The sequence below is a fragment of the Lutjanus erythropterus genome, chromosome 16 (assembly GCF_056507025.1).
Source record: "Lutjanus erythropterus isolate fLutEry1 chromosome 16, fLutEry1.hap2, whole genome shotgun sequence".
Lineage (NCBI taxonomy): Eukaryota > Metazoa > Chordata > Actinopteri > Lutjaniformes > Lutjanidae > Lutjanus > Lutjanus erythropterus.
In genome coordinates this window covers 19,124,708-19,145,402 of record NC_139332.1, presented here as the reverse complement: position 1 = coordinate 19,145,402, position 20,695 = coordinate 19,124,708, and the positions used below count along the sequence as shown (strand labels likewise).

The following is a 20,695-nucleotide window of genomic DNA, read 5'->3' as shown; positions in this document are numbered from 1 at the left end:
AATAAAATCAAAAGAGACCAATTCAAAAAGACATTTTCCCTACAATAATAATAACAATAATAATAATGATAATAGCACTTACCAACTACAGGAGGGCCTTCACTCGTCTTACTAGCAGAGGTAAGCAATGGCTCTGTGGGTGGATTCGTGTGTTGAGACGTGAGCGTTTTCAGGTGGGGAACTGCATGTGTGTCACTTTTGGGAGTATCTAGTGCAACATCTGCATTTGGCCTTACTGAACTTTTCACACATACAGTCTTGGCAAAGGCTTCAGCATTTCCACATTCGAGGGATGTTTTAATCTTTTTTGGAGCGTCATAGGATGTCACCACAGTTTGAGATGCGGCCCTGATTTTGGATGAAGTTTCAGATTTTTTGGTGGCGTTTTCAATTTTTGAGGCTGTACTGGAATTGAGGTTGTCTGCCGTCTGTTTGGTGGCAGTTACAGTGGCGCGGGAGGTAGTTTCTCTCAACATGAAGGTGGTAGGGTTGGTTGTGGTACAGCTGGACGTGGTGGCTCTAAGACTGGAAATGGGCGTTGTCAAGTTGGTGGTATGTGAAGTAGAACTGGAAGTTTTGGCTGGACGTTTGGAGATGGTAGTCACAGATGTGGTGGAGCTGGTTACAGCAGAATCTGAAGCTGCTGCATATTGAGATGCCCCGACTATTTTGGAAGTTGCTGCTGTTTTTGATGGTCCCCCAGCTGTGTTTGAAATGAGTTCAGCTTTGGAGTCATTTACTCTGGCATCAGGAAGCAAACAGGATGTGTTCGTCCCACTTGTGGACACATGTAGACTTGATGCGTCTTCATCATCAACATCCATGTCCACCACCTTTAAAATGAAACATCTGTGTTTACTTCTAATTTTTCAGTTGTCAACCAGCTACACAACAATACAGTCACTGTAAATGTGATATCATCTTATCTTTTTAAGAGTTTCTTTTGTTAATTTCATGACGTGCCATGCCACGATGCTCTGGTTATTTCTACTTCCAATTTTGTATTTTTAAACATTTCCCATTTCCCTCTCTGTGTCACAGTCTGTCTCCCCATCCCTCCTCTTCAGCCACATTTCTGTTTTCCCCAGTCCCTTTTAATGTTCTTCTCTACTGCCCTTGGACTTCGCTAACCTAACACACCAGATGGTTTGTTACACAGAACCATGTGGGAAGTCATCCTTAGAAACTGTTTGGAAAAGGGCACATACTTTCAAAAAAAGTACCTGGCATGTGATTGGATGAATCAAAAGGTCAAACAACTGAAGCACTCCTTGACTTCTATATGACAAATAAAAGCAGCAGAAAATGATTTTGCTAATCTGATGACTGACTGACCTTGAGGTCATCCTTGAGAGACATGTCCATAGGTTCAACTGCAGACAGAGCCGGGGTTGGATTGAGTTCACTGTCCTGCTGAGCCTTAAGTGCCTTCACTGTCTGTATGGCTGCGTAGACGATGGAGAATACAGAGGAAACACTTTACAGTACAAGATCAGACTCACCAATTAATCACACAGCTTCAGCCAAAACCAGTAAGTACAAAACAATACAATGTAGAAGGAGAATTTCTATACCTTCCATGTAAATTGAACACCTTTTGTGCTTTCTGGAAGTGTCAGCATTCTCTCTGCATTCCCCGTGTGTGTTTGAAACATCCTCAAAATTGCTCAGTGTAATACAGAGCGTTAGTTCTCCTGTGTCTTGACAGTTAAGACTATCTGCTGCCAGCCAGCCCAGCTGCAAGAGTAGGCGACAGAAAACTCGGCCTCGGTTATGCACACAGAGTGCTGACACAGCCGAACAAGAGCCGGATGTGGCCAAATATGGTTAAGTGCCAGGATGAAGTCATATGAATATGATGAAGTTTACAGGTGCATGTACGTGAGTTTTTTTTAAATATCTGCTGACAAGGCACAAGCTTAAGTGTGGCAAATATTGCCAACTACGATGTATGTGGAAAGTGCCCAAAGTGCCAGAAAATCATACACAGGTATGTTTGGACGCGGATCAAAATGCTAAATGAGGGAAGAGACTCTTCAGAATCTCCAAATAGTATAAAAGAAGGTGAATTAAGTATCTTTCTTTAGTCTGATCCCACAATTGACTCGAATTTGTTGGTTTACTGACTTGGCAAACTAAGTAAACTCTTGCCAGCAAACTTTGTTCTTCTCCAGTGAGCCTTTTTTGTCACCATGTCTGACTCAACAAGACCTTTGAAAAACAAGTTTTTTTCCCCCAGAGTTTTTGATAAATGTTGCGGCATTGAGCCTACATTATTTTGGAGCATTTTCAAGGTATTTTGTCACAACAACAAGCTGTCTTAAAAAAAAAATCAAAATTACGCAACTCTTACCTGATTTGAAGCTTTGTTGGGACATGTTTCTGTAAATGTCTTCATCCAGATCAACAACCTGAAGTCCAGACACAAACAACAATCAGTAAAAGCTATTATTGAATTTTGTTTTTGTCTTTTTCAGTTGCTGTGACTAGATTGCTTTTCCAACATTATGCAGGACTGAACAAAAGAAAGTGGTTATATTTTCTTTGCAGTTTATGAAATGAATAAAAGAACAATAAATAAAAGAACCAGGACCAAACCTGAGCCTCTCCATATCCATTCTCTTGTTCAAAGACAGCAGCCAAATGTCTGATGTCCAGGAGCTTCCCTGGTGGGGGTGAGAGTCTCTGTGACCCCTAATGTCAGAAACAGACACAAGCGACGCATTACTACTAAAAAACATCTGTTGTGTACATATACAAGTTGTAGAAACTACTGCAGATATCCGAATAAAAAGTCCTGAGGGTGGGTATAAGATTTTTAATGAGGGGGCTTTACTCTTGCAATCAGGTCGTTAAAGGACTTGCCAACTTACTGAAGTAGTAAACTACGTTTCATTACATAAGAGTTCTACTGACTGTTTTCCAGTTATTAGTCAGTTTCCCTGGAAACACGTAGAACCTGAGATAACACTAACAAAAAGTTCTTTATTTCGAGAGCAAACTGCCCTGCAATATGAATACATTTTGACGATGTTTTATTATGTTGGTAACCATTGCATAATTGCAATATTACACAATTTAACATGTCACAGAACACGGTTTAACTCACCATCAGGTACATCTTCTGGTGGTCAGCTCCAGTAACATGGCTTATGATGTCCGTCTCTGGTATCTTCAGAGCGCAGCACTCACAGAGGTAGACGGGGTCTCGCTCATCACAGCAGCATTCAAGAAGTGCACCTAAGCCTAGAAGATATATTGTTCACTATTAGTTTGTATTTAATCCTCCCTCTGGCTTGAAATGTTCTCATTCACTTGACTTCATCATTAAACAGATACATTTCAAAAAACATTTTAAACAACAATCTACACTAAACTGACCACTTTTGAAATTAAAATGCCAGTTTGATGAAATCTCTATTATTTTGTACTGACCAACCACAGGCTCTCGGCTCTCCCTCTTGAGATACTGCCACAACTGCACAGTTTGTTGGTCGTTCACACCGGAAGAAGCTGTAGGACAATGACAATGACAGAGTAATTTTCACAGTAACACAGAAATATCTCCCTCAAACACAAAGATTGCATTTACGTACCTTCATGCTTTGCAGTCTTGATACTTGGTTTGCCACCTTCTCCTTCGTCTGGGGGGTTTTGGACTTCTTGACAAGATGCATCTTGTTTGGAGGTCAGACGCTGTCTTTTATGGTCCATTTCTTTCTCTACCACCTCAGTAGGACATGTGTTCTGTGAGTTTTCAGACATGCTTCTGGTCCTCTTTCTTTCATTTTCTTTGTGCATGTTATTTTTCAACTCTGTCAGGACATCTTTCCCCATTTCTTTTCCAATCTCTGTTCCAACAGTGTTGTCTGTATAGGTTATAGGCTCCTCTATCTTCTCCTCCTTTATTGCTTTGCATGTCTCACCTGTAGGCTCTTCTGCCTTCTCCTCCTTTATCACTTTGCATGTCTCACCTGTAGGCTCTTCTGCCTTCTCCTTTATCGCGTTGCATGTCTCACCTGTAGGCTCTTCTGCCTTCTCCTCCTTTATCGCCTTGCATGTCTCACTACCTGCCGTGTTTATCTCCTTTGAACTAGTTTCTGAAACCACCTGTCTCATCTTCTCTGTTTTGTTTTCACTTGGTGTAGGAGTCTCTCTGTCTGCTCTCTCTTCTGCATTTCCTCCACAGTGTGTTTTTGTGATTTCAGCACCAGTGTCAACTGAAATCTTTTTCAGAGCCTTCTCACTGTTTTCTGCAGAGCTTTGGCTGCTCTTTTTCTCAGACTCCTCCATCATCTGGTTGTTTTCCTGACTGTCCTTTCTTCTGGAGACTGAGAAACATACATGACATTACAGATGCGTTTGATTATAATTATCTACAGTATTTCCACTAAGTAAGCAATAATACATCAGAAACTTGCTGTCCAGATAAAGCAAAGAAAGGATGAGGTGAAGAAATGCGTAGTAGTACTTTTATTTTATTAAAGAAGGAAAGAAGAGGCACTTTAAGTCAAAAGAAAAAATTTTATATGGGCAAAAATGCTGCAAACACAAGGTTTATTATTTTACCCATTCTTGAGAATTGCAACAAATAATATCCTACCAAAAGATTTATTAATACCAACACTTTACTTTAAATTTTTTGGTTAAACTTTATTCTTGAATGATTGATATATGTATGAAATATGTGTAATTTATAAAATGTTGGGTGACTTTATTTCTTTAATTTCTAAACAAAACGCTCTTGTCTCAAACAAGAATTCACAACTTCAGACAATTTAAAAACCTTCGAAATCTAAAATTAACAATATCTATGCATAACATAGGTATAAAAATGTGTTTTTAAGATCATCAAAACATATTTCTTGTAAAAATGTTGGCCCCTTAGAGGTGTGTCCCAGATTTCCATCAGCTCCGTCAGATTTTTACCAAAAATTATTTAATCAGGCATCTAAAAAGGTTTATCTGTACCTTAAGGACCCCTGTCTCACTTCCTGGCTTAAAACAGCAGAAATACTCTTCAAGCACCAGTAAACTTTCTATTTTATTGATTAATTCATTAAATAGTCTTGCTAGCAGATGTGTCTCAACCACAACATATTAAATCTATATAACATTATTATAACGTTATTTTGTAAATCAAAAAAACGACGTAAGAATTCTGCCTTTAAAATGTGAATTCTGATCAACATTAAGAGAACTCTTAATAACATTACAAAATAAAATGGCTGCTCACTACAACTATGCTGTGAAATAAAAAAATAACAATATTTTGTGAACTCCATAAGAGGTCAACTCAAAAAAAAAAACTTATCACTGGGATGCTGGCCTGTTGCAAGATTTATTAACAAGAGCTGTTAAAAGATATTTTCCAAGCATAGTTGAAGTCAACTCAAAATATGGTTTTGTCCCAGTTCTCAAGAATGTTTGTTCAAGTAATCTTTTTTCTTTTCTTTATCAGTTTGTAAATATTGCAATAAATATATCATCTACATTTTATCTTGATATTATCTCAATTATCTTACGCTGAGTTTTTGTAATGTTACATCACTAGTTAATGTATATAGCTTGACTTACCCAGCTTCATTTTAGGCGTTATTTGGGGTTCAAGGCTTCCTTTCCCCTCTCTCCTCTTTGCAGCTGCCAGGATGTTTTTTGCTAGAGCAAAAAGGTCAAAAAGAGTCAACAAACCCCTTCACAGTTACAGATGCCAATGTGCATTCATTCATCGCAAAACACATACTCACCTACGGCGTACGTGCACGGCTCCCAGATGGGCTTGTCCAAATGTATCACCTTTGAAGGCAGAAAATATTGAAACATAAGCAAAAGTGCATGAATGAAGATGTTACATGCAGCTACAGAAATTCGATTTCTGGTGTAAAATACCTGTACATGTGATATGGAGTGAATGACTGCTGCCTGTTTTGCCAAATCTAATAAGGTCTCTGCATCGGTGCTTGAATTCAGCGAGCCTGGGTGGAGACGATTCTAGACACACACACAAAGCACACGCACACAGTCAGTTTTCCTGCTGCATTTAAACAGATGCATATAATATCTAATATACCACAGATATTAGGACGTCCGTTTCATAATATTACTGTACTCCTTTATGAGTTTTATTAACAACTATAGCTAATCAGTACTGACAGACATAAGACAGATAAACGACAGAACATACTGTGCAAAATAAAGCTAACATTGGGTGGTGATGACACATTATAGTATGGCATTATATCACCTCCAAGGAGCTTATGTTTTCTGTGCTGGCTGGTTGTCTGTCTGCCAGCAGAATTATGGAAAAATTAATGCCCCAATTTTAATGAACCCCGGCGGAAGGGTGTACCATGAGCTAAGAAGGAAACTGTTAAATTTTGGAGCAGATACAACTCGTAGGGCAGATAACTGAAATAATTTTTCACTTTCGTTAACATTGAAAGGTATGACCTTTGGTCTTAGTGGGGATCAGGGCTCTTAAAGTCTACTTGTCTACTTGCTGTATGAAGAACAAACTGATAATAATCAAAGTGCTTAAAAGTGATGCAGAACTAACAACAGTGTTTTTTGTATCTTCTCCTTTTAAAACTTTCAAAATGTTCACAATCAATGAAATGTAAAAAGGAGCACTGAATACATATCCCAGTGAAGTTAAAACAATAGCTAAGCTTTTCAACTCAATGAATGTGAACACGAAATAGGAAAATCAACTGCACTAATGGGTTGTTTTACTTGCCATTAGCAATATATTTCAAAACCATAACAGAATATGAAACATGGGACCATCCAATTCAAGACATTTCAGTTCACGGGTAATTCACCATCAGAAGTAACCTGTCAGCTGTCCTTCTCTTCTGTTCCTCTGGCAACACCAACAGTGAGCTAACAACAGCTAGCTTATGTTAAGCAATTCAGATTCATATCATACATTGAAGCTAAAACTCTTTATATAATACTGAATACCAAGAACATTAGTTTGCTATGTTAGCCATTTTTACACAGACCCATCTGATACATACTCTAACAGCCCTTTCAATGTTTTAAAATATCACTAAGGCTAACAGTGTAGAAGCTAACAGTTTCTACAGTTAGCTAAGTTAGCTAATAGCTAAAAGTCCAGCTAGTGATTCAAGCTGTAGCATTAACTGGTGATAATGATTATATTCTTTTTCTTAATTGATTAATCTGTCTATTATTCTCCAGTTAATCAATCATTCGATCTACGTAGCTAATTTCAAAGCAAACCATTTGTGTAAAGAGCCTGTTACCTGTCCTTCTCTTGTGTTCCTCTGGCAACGGCATTCCCAACCGAAAGACGACAACTCATCACAAAGCTAGCTTATGTTAGCCAATAAAAATTCATTTCATACAGAGAAGCTGAAACTCACTGGATACCACTAAAATTAATTTGCCATCTTAGCTAACATTACATAGACTCATCTAAAACATAACGCAATGCCATTTGATAATTTTAATATACCACTTAAGGCTAGAGTTAGGTAGTGTTAGCTTAGTTGGTTTGTCCAGGTGTAGGTCTATAGCATTCGCTAACTAGTTGTAGGGCTGTAGCAATAGCTAACTAGACTAGTGATAATGATTATATATTTTTCATGATTTTCTGCTTACTTTGTAGTTTAGTCTAGGTAAGTAATATCAGAAAATTGTGAAAAATGGTCCAGAGGACATACATACTTTTGTGCTACTTAAGTAAATAAATAATTAAGTGTTATATAATTTTCCCAACATGCCTGACTGTGCTGTTGTGTCCTGCCAGTGCCTTTGCACACTATTTGGGGTACTATGCATCAGTAAGAGCATTAATGGTAAAATGATGCAGTGACAAGCGTTGGGAATGAAAATACTCACAAGGAATTTTTCTACATGTTCCCGACTGAACACGTGGTCATGACATTCATCGTCTGACAACCTCCTGCTACAGAGCAAACACAGAAATGCCATTTTTGTGGGTTGATCCTTATTGACAGACTGATACTGGACCAGAAACCGCTGCCCTGCAACGATGAAGTAAAGAAAAGTCACAAACATCCTTTGTGCATTAAAGATTTCTGGTACGACTTTAACTTTCCAGCGGTGCTCACCAAGCAGAGGAAATCTCTCGCCTCCTTCGCGTTTGGAGTATGTTTCACACCGTGGAACTGTGAGGACATAAAACAGACAAACATGCACAAAATCAGATGGAAGTGATGAAGGCAAAGATTTTCTTTCATTTTATTTAAGAAGAAATTATTTTCTCACTAACCTTCAGACTTTAAGTGAAGGTGCTGTTGTTTAAGTCTCTCCATCACTGCAGACAGAATCAAAAATGAGACACAAAACTATTTAAAAAACCCCTTCATATCTCAAATGTTGTTTGAGTAAATTTGTCCAAAACAGAAGAGAGGAAAGATACAGCGAGTTTGTCTCCACAACTATCTCTGAATAATTAGATTTTAAGACAAATTCCTACCTTGTTGGTAAACAGGGGTGAGGCCCCAAAAGAGCCAGTATGGGATATCAAATATCTGAGAAAGGAACAATTCTTAGTTAAGAACTTAAGATAAATATTAGTCTACAAAAAATGAGTGCACCATTTAATTAAAACATCTCTGTAAAACAAAAGTTGAGAAAAATTATAGTTTCAAGGCAGCGGCCTTCACTAGAGTTTTCTCGTAAGTTTTGAAATAAACTAAATAATAAAGTAGAATCTTTGGGTTTTAAAAACCCCTAGACCATGTATTTCAAAAAAGATTCACAGTTCAGAATACACATCATTACTTTTGACACTCTTGTACAGGTTCTTTACTGTTCAGATCAAGTGTTGATGTAATTAAACCTCATCATATCACCTCTACATGCTAACTTTTTGCAGACAATTAATGTTCAATAATTAGAAAGAATAAAAAGCAAGAGGTGTTTTGCTTATGTTTTACACGCCTCAAAACAATTCTGTGAACTGACGAGGAATGATAAAGTGAAAATGCGTGTTTGAGAGAGAGAGAATGACAGAGAAAGTGGAAGAGAAGGTAGAAGCTTACATTGTGCAAACACCGTTTTCCTGTGAAAGTCCAGCAGTGTTTTGTTGACTAAAAAACAAAACTGGACCTTCAATTGGCGTAAGGGTGAGGAGATAATGCCTGAATTTTCATGTTGGGTGAGCTATAAGTGCTAAAGATTAATTTGACTGGCAGCATTTACTTTTTTTTAGTTTTTTCACATTAATATTTTTATTGTGAATTCTTTTAGCCACTGTAATCGTGTAGTGAAAATCTGATATTGGCAGCCTTAGACCATAGTATGTTCAGTAAACTTCATTGTAAATCCACATATTGTTTTTGTTTATGAAAAAAAAACACACTTAGTGGGAAAACATTAAATGTGTTTTACCTTCAGCACTGTATTTGGTCCTCGTTCCCTCTCCTCTTCCCACGCCAGTGACTTCAAGACTTTCGCATCAGTACGACAGTCCCAGGCAAAAGGGAGCCGCCACGGATTCTGGTACATCTAAGAATTTAAAATAAAACATGATTATTACAAACCAAGGTATATCCCAGGGGAGTTTCTGGACCCTGCATGATTTGTTATTTTCCCAAGTGGAATCTGAAACAGCATTTGTGACAAAGTAGGATTGATTCCTTTTTTTTAAAAAATATTTCTGTTCTAAACTGCATTATACTGTAATGATGATGCAACAGCAACAAGAACATTTTTAAATTGCTCTTTGTCGTGGATTTCAGGAATAGATCGAATGCTTGAGGGGATAGTTCACCCAAAAATGAAAATTCATAATCTCTGCATAATCTCCTCACCCTCATGCCAACTGAAGGTTGGGTTTATTCTGTTAGTCCACAAAACACTGCTGGAGGTTCACAGGAAAAACAGTGTTGCAGAATCTCCAAAACAATGGAAGTGAATGGTGACCAGTTTTCAAATGTAAAAAAACAACAGAATGAAAACATCAAATGCCTCCATACTGCTCATCTGGTGTAATCCAAGTCTCCTAAACTCACAACATGCCAAGTTGACTAAAAACTGCTCTTAACACCGTGTTTTAGGCCTGAATCTTCACTGTACGTCCTTAGTTTGGAGCCACGTTCATGTGCACACTGTCTGAATTGGGAGAGTGTAGTGTGAGACTTGGATTATGCCAGAGAAGCAGTATGGAGGCTTATTGATGTTTTTTTTTTTTTTCCTGTTGTTTTTTTACGTTTCAAAACTGGTCACCAGATTTTGCAACACTATTTTCCTGTAAAACTACAGCAGTGTTTTGCTGACTAACAAAATAAACCCGACCCTCATTTTCATTTTTGGGTGAACTATCCTTTTACGCTGTTAGGATGTATTTCTGTGACCGGTGTGGTATGTTTTACGCTCCTATATGACGTGGATGGTGACAGATATATGGCTGGCAGAGTGCCAGAAAGTCTGGTGGACAAGAATCTGTCCATCGTTGGCATATTTGCATGGTCCAAAAAAAATGTCTAGTCAGACAACCCTACATAAGCTGTAACTGTTGGAGTGTTCTTGGTTCATTCCTTCTTACTCTGCATGCTGTATGATGTGGAAGAACCCGAGCTCGTATTAAACATTGTTTCCGGGTACACCTGTGTCATCTCTTCTTTTGGGATCCCACAATAATCTTCATCGTTACATACGCCTTGCATTAAAATGCGTTTTGGCTGATCAGGCTGCAATCACATCATCCTTCACCACATTAAATTCAACATGTAAATGCGCCCAAGACGGACTAAAGATCCGATCAGCCAGATCACCTCCAGAGGTGATCAGGGACACTTCAGGACCACATTAAGTGTAAATCCACTTGCACTGTCAATGTCCATACAACAACTACGTCAGGAGAAACTTGGCAACTTGTTGCTAGATTTAGCAACGTTTCATACACACAGCATACAGGATTTGCTCATTTGCTATTACTCAAACACATTAACAAACCCTTTATAGAAATAACTTAAACAAACGCTCACCAACGTGCGTATGAGATGTTTTCGAGAGTTGAAGTGTTGGCTGACAGAGGACTTGTAGAAACACTCTTCACAAGCAAAGCACACATAGAGAGGTTCCACTTTATGCTGAGTGCAGATACACGTCACGACGAGGGGTACACCTAATCAAAAATTACATAAACAAATTACATATGTTTTCAGTTTAGCACTTTGCAAAAACACTGGTCTAAAACTACTGAGGATGATCCCAACCCCACAGCTCACCGTTCAGTCATTTCATTTTTATGGTCATATTCTATATATGTATATATATATATATATATATATATATATATATATATATATATATATATATATATATATATATATATATATATAGTGGTCTTTTTCCTTTTTTGTAGTCTTTGTTTAATTATAGTTATGCCTATTGTTTTATTTAATTTACTTTCCCACTATTTTCCTTGTTTGTTTGCTCTCTCTAATTCAGCTATTTATTTATTTATTTTTTTCATCCCTGCTGTTTAGCTCTTGTTCCCAGAACACTTTTTCTTTGTGCTTGGTGATCTACAATTTTGTTTTTTGTTTTTTTTTTAGCATTATATCAATAAATAATTGATAACAAATATAAAAAAAACCTTGCAAATAAGAAATGGGCCAACTCACCGACAACTGGTTGATTTTGCAACAAGCTGTTTTTCATGTAGGTGTACAAGAACAGGTTCGGTTGATGTTCTAACGTTCAAAGGAAAGCGGATTAAGAGAAAGAGAACAATGAGTCAAGCTCTGTGCCCAAAACACACAAAAAAAACTTGTGATGTGGCCATTTTTGGGAGGCGCGATACCACAAATCATTGTAAAGAAAATGTAAAATATGTTGACACTGCATTCATGAATAATTACATGCAAAGCTCATCGTGTGTGATTAGATTTATACATTATAAAATCTAAAAACAGGTTTAGGTTTAAGTGTACCTTTTTGGTCATAACCATTCGCTCCATCAGCTGAAAGAAATAATTTCTTATTAAAATGAGCTTTAACAAAATACAGTTAAATGAGAAATAAGACCAACGTGAAGGTACCTCTGCTGAAGATTCTGACCAACATCTAGGAAACATTAGGAAATGATATCATGTAAGGTCATATTTTGTAGCATATCATGAATAATCATAAATTCCTTTGTGTAGGAGGACATGGAAATGTTGACATACCTCTTTGTGTTCTTCCGTTGACAAATGATGTAAAAATTCAGGAATAGTGTCCAAGATCAAACTGCAGTTCTGTCACAAGGGAGATAAAGAGTAAAACAAAAGAAAAGTGACACAAAGTTCACTGTATTAAATAATACAATCATATCCCAGTTATTTTAGTGTCAGTTATTATCTATTACCTGACAGTGAAACTTAAATGAAGGCGTTAGACCACACAGGCCTTTCCCACCATGACGAGACTCTACAGAGAAAAAAACAAAGTGATATTCATTTGGTAATTCCATTTTGATAATTGTAAAAATAGACAGTGTGGTGTCTGAAGTTCCATTTCATATGATTCTGCTTTGATAAAGGCCTTTAGCTCAAATCTCAAGGGAATGTTAAGAATGTGGTATCTCTTGGCTTTGAGAGGCCCTCTTTACGTCTTGAGAAAGGGAGGTTCCCTTGATGAAAACCATACGTGTGGGTTGTTTTTGTGGACTAATGGACACCCAAATGTATACAAGCCAAGTTACATGAACTGTGGGCAGAGATTCATATCGGCTTTGAATCCTCTCACAGGCAAACCATGGTGCCTGATGGATGCTGAACTTCTTTGTAATAAACTTATTATATAATCAAGTCAGTGCCAGCAGACGTTTCATCATCATCTTCATGTCATCGCTACTCAATAAACAACAGTAAGCAATAAAAGAAGAAATTGTCTCTTTTCTGTAGGCTATCAAATGTCTCACCGCTTTTTATTTTTACAGATTATTCATAGGACACAAGACAACATGACAGGAAGTAGGGAGAGACAGTGGGAGGATGAAACACGGCACATGGCTGCAGGGTGGACCACAGCCTCAGTATACGGGGCAAACGTTGAAGCTGTGACAGCAGTGCCTACATGTACCAGGATGCATTACACATCCAATCCAAGCCAATCTGGTGTTATCTCTGTCGACCTGCATCAACTTTCATTTCAGCATAGTGGGTCACAGACCGCCAGTTTGGGCTCATACTGTACTGCGACCACCCACAGGAAAATTTTGTCTCTCACAATTCTCTCTTCTTTGTCTTATGACAAATAAATGAGATTCTTATTCTGAGCTCACTTAAGTCTCATCTGTTTCTCCTAAAACCCCCTTAAGCCTTTTGTTGACAGTCAGTGCACATGCATCCAAACACATCAACAGCATCAGATGTTCACACCAGACTGTCTTTATGGACGTTGTTTTGAGTAGGCAGACTATCGACCCCCTCTCTCCCACTATCTCATCGGATCTGCATGAATTACTAAGGTGACCTATGCTGGTTTCAAAACTGGAAAGTGGAAACTTTACATGCCTGAGAAGCTTTGCAGCCCACAAAATGCTTGTCGGTACAACCCTAACCAAAACATAACATTAACTGAGAAAAATATGGACATGTGCATAAAAAGTGGGGAATTTTCCCTTTAGGTTAAATAAACTATACAGCTTCGTCATTAATCAGACTGCATCAGACACAAGGGTGCTGAAACACAAAACTAACTGACATTTTACACAGCAGACATTTCACATTATCACAACCAGTGTAACAGCCTCAAACAGATTAGTTATCCACCGGACAAATTCACACTAGTTTGCACTGAAATAATACATACCCAATTTTTTCCCTGGTTTGATGCTTGTAATCAAGCTGCTCCCGTTTTTATCCTTTGTGATGGATTCCAGTTCCTTCAAAGCTACAAACCATCAAATAGTCTCATTAGTAACAAAAAAATCATTTTGGGTTCCACTGACGGTCCAGTTCATCACCATAAACTGATGCATGAAAAATTAATACCAACCTTCTGCATAACAAGTGAAATTCACCGATGTGAACTGGTGAGGCTCCAGGCTCACTTGCTGTAAAAGGAAGTCATACAGTTTCACATTAATACAAACAAAAGCATCAATCTTGCATACTTGCACTAGCAAATTTGAGAACACTTTTACCTTCATATCAGTGTTTTCAGCGCCGTATATTTCCTCCGTCTGCTTTGCAAAATCAAGTATCATTTCGGCGAAGGGCTTGGAGTAATTCAGGTAGCATTCCTTTGACTTCAAAGTAGAGGGGTGCCACTCTCTCTGCACAGATTAAAACTGATGTGAATTACACAAATACCTCACAGAAAAGGAAACAGTCCGATATCAGAACAAAGTCAACTATATTTAAGATACAGAAGCAAGTAAATGCTGAAGTGATTGCGCAGTCAGACTGTTTACTTATAATAAGCCAAATCTGACATGTGACTCTTGATAATGCGTCGCTGTAGCTGGTTCAATCTGCATCATTCTTTATCATATCCTGGGACATTATGTACAGTTGGATTGCATCATTTTGTACACCGAATGCAGATTGTTCCAGTTAATCAAATTTGCAGTGTTGATGATACAGGAAACCCCACACTTTATTTTATCATGTAATTTCACATTTTAACATTTCATGGGTCTGTTGGGTCAGTAACTTTGGCAGTAAATGGCACAAGTCGCATGTAACCACCAATCTAATGTAACTGCATCAAACTCTGACCATCTCCATTGATTTCTTTGAATATTTTTGGGACTCCAATAGCAGTGTAATCGTGATATTGACAAAGTGTTGGAGCAGATGTTCAGACTTAGTTACCGGTCCGACCTGGACATCTGTTCTCCAACAGTATGTTGACAAACCTGACCTGTGAGCCAAAGGGTAAAAGCCAGAAAGATCAAGGCCAATAGCTTGTGGGAGTATGATAAACTCCCATCTACACAGATGGGCCGGAGACGGGAATGAAACCCGAAGAGCATTTGTAAAAGAAGAGACGGCCTTGGCTGGAGGGGAGGACGGCATAAACAGAGAAGACATGAGAAAAGACCACTCTAAGACAAGGAATCTCTTCAGGGTGCATGTTGTTAACTAACTTTTTTCTCTGAGAATTGATAAAGTGTGACAGTACTGTAAGAGGTTTGGTATAGTTCCTCTTTGTCAGAGTAGAACTGCAAAATTTCTCCAGTGCTCTAACCTGGAGACCAGTCAAATCTGCCAAGCTTTTTGTTTTCTTTTTCTCCAACAGATACGTCAGGACACCCTCCCATTCAGACGAAATTCCACCAGCCTTGGGTCTGTTCAGGCCAGTCACAACCATTTATCTAATATTGGGTGAATTCTATACAATGATTGACAGACAGGCCAGATTTAAAAAGTCACATTACACGTTCGCTGTTCTGATTGGTTTTAAGTCTATTCAATTGTGTCCAGCCAAATGCCTCAGGCTCCAGAAACTCCAATCAAACTGTCCAACTAGGCAGTGCTGATCAAATATGGATCAAGATTCTGTCTATTTCTCACCTGAAATGTTTTCAGAAACATATTTTAGTGCTCTGTTCAGCTGTAATACCAGAAAACTTGTAACAAGAAACAGACCAAGCGGTGCTACGTCATACGTTTCATTGTTCTGATTGGTTTATGTCACATTTCATTGCTCTGTGGTTCTAAGTCTATCCAGCTGTGTCCAGAGGCATTTTGCACTATGAGTGTTGATAACACCCCTTGCAAATTGAAAATGAACTGAGAGGTTTCAGACTAATTTATATCTGTGAAACAGTCTGGAGATACCAGGCTAATGACACTCCTGATCACTGCTTGAGTGCCCTCTTTCAAATCTCCCCTCAACACTCAAGTTTATTATTATGGCTTTATCCAAACTGCACCCAAATAATATGATTCATTTTATGTTTAGTTCTATAAAGGCCACCATGGCCCACCATTTAATATTTTCTTGATTAGGCTTCTTCTCTGGATTGTGTGTCATTGTTTTTGTTTTATGAATATCCTCTATGATGCCTACTTACAAAGTAACAAAAGATGTGGTCAAAGCTCAGGACATGTTTGATGATCATGTGTGTGGCCAATGTTAGGTTGCAGAGTGTGCAGAGGTAGTATCTCTCCTCAGTCGGTCCAACACAGATGCATTCAACCAGGTGCTGCATGCCTGCAAGACCATGATCAGAGAAGAAAGAAAGGGTTAAAACATTTTAGTTCAAAAAGCAAGCAGAGGAAAGGGAACAATGTCTGTGCATGTATGAATTAATCAATCAATCAATTAATTTTATGATCAATTAACCTGGTGGAATTCATATTATATGATTGTTACTGTAGAGTAGTGACAACATAAATTATCCCGTAAGAATTATTTGTCTCAATTAACATATTTACTGTATTTAATTTGCACATTCATTCATTTGATCCAATATTCTATTTTGGCAGAGAAAATAAAATTTCCCCTTAATGTCTTCATGTCCTTCCTGTTCTCCATACTTCAAGAACCCACAGGGTTTACCTCAATTGTTCTGATTTTAAAGGCACTGAACCCACTTAAATCCAACCATAGATTTTAATGTCATGGGAGGAAAGCATAACAGTCTGCAATACAGTCTGTTTGACTGGTCTAAAGCACATGGTCTTGGTAGACATCTTAATACTTTCTCTGTTAATCCTCATGCAGGCACATCCTCAGGTCTACATATCCCCCTCCTCATACCCTCGTTAGGTCAAGATCAACACTGCTTTAATTAATTAAGATAAAAAAAGAAATTGTTAAATTGTCAGGTTATTTTAGGTCAATTTACTGACCAAGAAGTGGATGCTTCCTGTTGCTGTCTCTCTGGTATGTTTGTATCATCTTCCTTATTGTTTGGAGAGCTAATGGGAAGAAAAGATTATAGCATCATAACACAAGAAAGATGTGGACGGACCCTTACTATTCACACATAGACAGGTGCTGATGCAGGGAGGCATGTCTTGAGAAAATAAAATTTGAGGCATACTGGCTCTGTGTGCTGTGGACTAACATTTAAACCAATGTAAATGTGATGTTAAACTGCACCTCTTAGGCCACTTTTGTTCTATGTCTGTGCCTGCTTCAGCCAATATGGCTCACGTGAGACAACTGAGACATGAATTATTTGATATGACTGAAAGGTCCAGAATTACTAAATGGATTTTGTAATGAGATTGTTTTTTCGACTGCTGATTTCAAGGTGCAGATATAAGTGGAGTTATTATACATATTTCTACATACACACAGTAGAAACAAAGGGCTGTTGTTTTGTTTGATTTTGGTGAGAGTGTGGACTGAACTCTATACCGAACTCTCTTACTCCCTGAATCTTGTCTAATCTTTCAGCGGAAATAAGACTCCTGAGAAAAAACGTGCACACACCTTTGAGCAGCTTCAGAAGTTTGTCGTTTTCACTGAGAGTGCGCATCACTGAGGAGAAGGATCATTTCAATTTCATTAACATACAATTTAATAAAATTCTCAAACTAATATTAGACAGAGAAATCTGAGAATCATATACCTTCAGAGTAGGTTAATGTTTCAAGCTTTTTCAACAGATTTTCAGGTAAATCCAACATCTGCAAAGAGAAAATGTAGTGAAAACAATAACGTCTGGCACCCACCATCGCAGTACTACAAAATACTGCAGTACAGCTTGTTTATATCGCATAGCTGTTATACAATGAAAAATGCTAAGAAACAATGTGATGTTAACAAATTAGCAAACAGTTGCCTGTTGCTTAAACATCCTGCAGATATGGACATTCGATTTAATCTGGAGTCTGAACATAATGAATGCTGCAATACTGAGTATCCTTTTCACTCTTTTTTAGTCCCCACAAACTCCTGAAGTCCAGCTAGCTACATGCTAACTTTGTGTGTGCCGTTTACTGATGGAACTAATTTCTGCCTCTATTCCAACGGAGGACAATGAAGGCTTGACTGACTCTGTTCTGACTGTTCTAAGAAATCCAAAACCAAAGGGCTTCAGATTGCAAAAAATCAAAATAGGCTTTATTTGTAAATGAGGAAGTAAAATCTTTTTGGAATTCAATCAAAACAGCAAGCTCAAAATTTTATTATATTTAAGTGCACAGAGCAATGAAAAACTTTGTGTTCTTTTCAGTACCTGCGATAACATTTAAGAAAATAAAAATCGAAATAAATAAATAAAAAATAAAACACTGAGTTGCTTCATTGTGATGTACACAATTGAAGTTAGTTTGGGAGACTGTTTTGATTGGTAAAATTCCCAAGAAGCTATGTTGATTGGTCAAATTTGCGTAACAGTTGAGGTAATTGGACAAAATTGCAAGGTTGTGTGGAATTCACAGGGACTGGTTGAATTTTTGTTAACTGTTGTAATCGTACCATTGCAACTGGATTGAGTGGCACGCTCATCTACTGGCAATAAGAAAGGAGTGAAACACCTATATATTTGGTGTAAAAACAATATATGAGAGGAGTGAGATGGAAAAAAAACTGTAAAATCATGGGCCAAAAAACCAAACAGCTCCACAGAGCTGAGGGGGAACTGCAGAGTTATGTGATCATTCTTTCACTACAAGCAACTCCTTTCACATACAGACAGTTACGTGATTGATTGTAAATAAAAACCATTGAATGTCACTGCTCTAACTATTCAGGATTCTTTTTATGATTCCAAGCCTCTGTTCTAGCAGTACTTACCTGCAGCTGTCCGGACCCTCTTTCTTTTACTTCCTTTGTGAGCTCAGGCCTCAGAATGGCTCTTACAGTCTTGGAGGGGATCCAGGAGAAATTCAGTGCATTGGGGTATGTGTAGCTCTAAATAAATAAATAAAAAAAAAAAAACAAATTAAATTCTGCTTCTAAATTTTAAAACACTGGTTAAGTTTTATGACGTTCAGCGCTTACAAAGTAGTTGCTGCAGTGGTCACCAGAGGAGAAGTGCCATGCGATCCTGTCTGATGAACACTTTTCCTCACAGACATGGCACAGGTAAAAAAATTCCTTTGTCTCTGTACTGAAACACAACGTCAGCTGAGACAAGCCTGCAAGAAAGTTAATTTAAAATGTAATAGTTAATTCAACATAATTTTTTTTTTTTACATCTTCAGCAGTACTGTCACATTCTTATGAAGGGAATGACCCCATACAGGCCCCTGTGACTGACACACACACACACACACACACACACACACACACACACACACACACACACACACTTTCATGAGCCATCAAAACTTATAAGTACAGAGGATAAATAAATTAATAATCCAACAATCCAGTATAGATTTCTAGTTGTTACTAGATTAAGGCTCTATGGCTAAATACAATATAGTTACACTGCTGCATTAATTTAGAATTCAATGTTAAGTTAGGACTGACATGGCAGTAAAAATTCAGTTCAGTCAGTTTTAGTTTTAGTGTTGTCCCATTGTCATCTTATTGCTATCAATCATTCTAACCCTGGTGGCAATTTTGCAGAAAGTACTTGGAAAAAACAAAACAAATCATCCGATATTTGATCCAAACTATCTTCTAAGGTCTACTCATCTGTTTGAACACAAGCTCAATGAACTCCTTTATTAGTTCAATGTCGGTGCATCCTGATAGTTACAAACAATCAACATTTCACTGAACCTGTATATTTTTATTACATCTTTATTTTTTTTCTACCACCTTACAGTACAGCCAGCAGTGGTAGGCGGCTGGTTGTCTCCTGTTGAGATGCATGTCTTTCCACAAAGTTAACCACCTGAAAATTGTAAATTGGAAAACAAATGTGTCTCTACAAGCTTTCAAGGGCATTAAACCATATCACACACAGTCTTGAAGACCAGAGCTTTAACGCACTGGAAAAATCTAGTAAGCAGACCATTTGGGTTGGAATTACTCAAACTACCTTTTCCTAAGCTCAGGAACGACTGTTGTTGTCATGTCATGTCATGTCCACTTAAAAGACTTAACTAACCTACGATGGGTACTTTGATGCCTTGTTTGGCTACTGGGTCCATCGGAACAATGGAGGGAAAGAAGCCTGTGGAGCAAATATAACAATTAAAGACAAAATTAATACACTTGAGCAACTCAGGACAGCCCAACCTACTTCAATCTTAAGCTTTAAATAAACAGGTAGAGTGATGTACATTGGCAAAATGACAGTGACATTCAACTGTGTTAATAACTCTCAGTCTTAGAACAATAGGCTGAAGGTCTTGTACATCGACAACCAGTCTCTGAACCCATTTGCTATTGTCTGATGTCCTCTGTCTACCTACATGCAACCAAAGCCCACACAAACATGATTGATCAAAACTACTTGGACTGCAGAATGGATCCAAACAGAAACTGAAGATTTCTAACACCAAAATTTTATCCCTTGCCAACAGTTTCTACATTCATATGCAGGTACCTGTTTGTCTGACCACTAAAGGATTTATCTGTTCCACATGGCCACACTCGACAGTGCACTTACAGTAGTAAAGTGAAACGGAAATTAATTTCCTTTTGCAGATTTACTGGAAATTTGGTTAATATTTGTACCAAATTTGTATGGAAACCCAACTATAGACGGGGCAAAATACGATGAATCATACAAATGGACACATACTTTCGGACAGTAATAGTGTCACACTCTGAAGAACGGGGGTTTCAGACTGTTTCACAACCTGGCCAGCATACTGAATCCTTTTGAATTCCTTATCAAATCTCA

The 20,695-nt window shown here is 37.9% G+C and overlaps 1 protein-coding gene across 1 annotated transcript in view; it reads right to left on the bottom strand.

The window, feature by feature from the left end:
• Positions 1-20,695, bottom strand: part of LOC146312985 (uncharacterized) — a 30,651-nt gene that overhangs the window by 9,701 nt on the left and 255 nt on the right. The window contains exons 3-32 of the mRNA XM_084739440.1: positions 19,955-20,020; positions 18,895-19,031; positions 18,688-18,804; positions 17,519-17,576; positions 17,380-17,427; positions 16,791-16,859; positions 16,010-16,149; positions 14,132-14,263; positions 13,984-14,041; positions 13,798-13,878; positions 12,350-12,411; positions 12,171-12,239; positions 12,042-12,066; positions 11,625-11,693; positions 10,983-11,122; positions 9,385-9,501; positions 8,468-8,522; positions 8,261-8,305; positions 8,100-8,156; positions 7,867-8,012; positions 5,890-5,991; positions 5,748-5,796; positions 5,578-5,658; positions 3,597-4,331; positions 3,436-3,513; positions 3,110-3,246; positions 2,599-2,694; positions 2,354-2,411; positions 1,336-1,445; positions 83-833 (exon numbers count right to left, since the gene is read on the bottom strand). Coding sequence (XP_084595566.1) covers positions 83-833; positions 1,336-1,445; positions 2,354-2,411; positions 2,599-2,694; positions 3,110-3,246; positions 3,436-3,513; positions 3,597-4,331; positions 5,578-5,658; positions 5,748-5,796; positions 5,890-5,991; positions 7,867-8,012; positions 8,100-8,156; positions 8,261-8,305; positions 8,468-8,522; positions 9,385-9,501; positions 10,983-11,122; positions 11,625-11,693; positions 12,042-12,066; positions 12,171-12,239; positions 12,350-12,411; positions 13,798-13,878; positions 13,984-14,041; positions 14,132-14,263; positions 16,010-16,149; positions 16,791-16,859; positions 17,380-17,427; positions 17,519-17,576; positions 18,688-18,804; positions 18,895-19,031; positions 19,955-20,020 — 3,888 coding nt within the window. The remainder of the gene's footprint in view (positions 1-82; positions 834-1,335; positions 1,446-2,353; positions 2,412-2,598; positions 2,695-3,109; positions 3,247-3,435; positions 3,514-3,596; positions 4,332-5,577; positions 5,659-5,747; positions 5,797-5,889; positions 5,992-7,866; positions 8,013-8,099; positions 8,157-8,260; positions 8,306-8,467; positions 8,523-9,384; positions 9,502-10,982; positions 11,123-11,624; positions 11,694-12,041; positions 12,067-12,170; positions 12,240-12,349; positions 12,412-13,797; positions 13,879-13,983; positions 14,042-14,131; positions 14,264-16,009; positions 16,150-16,790; positions 16,860-17,379; positions 17,428-17,518; positions 17,577-18,687; positions 18,805-18,894; positions 19,032-19,954; positions 20,021-20,695) is intronic.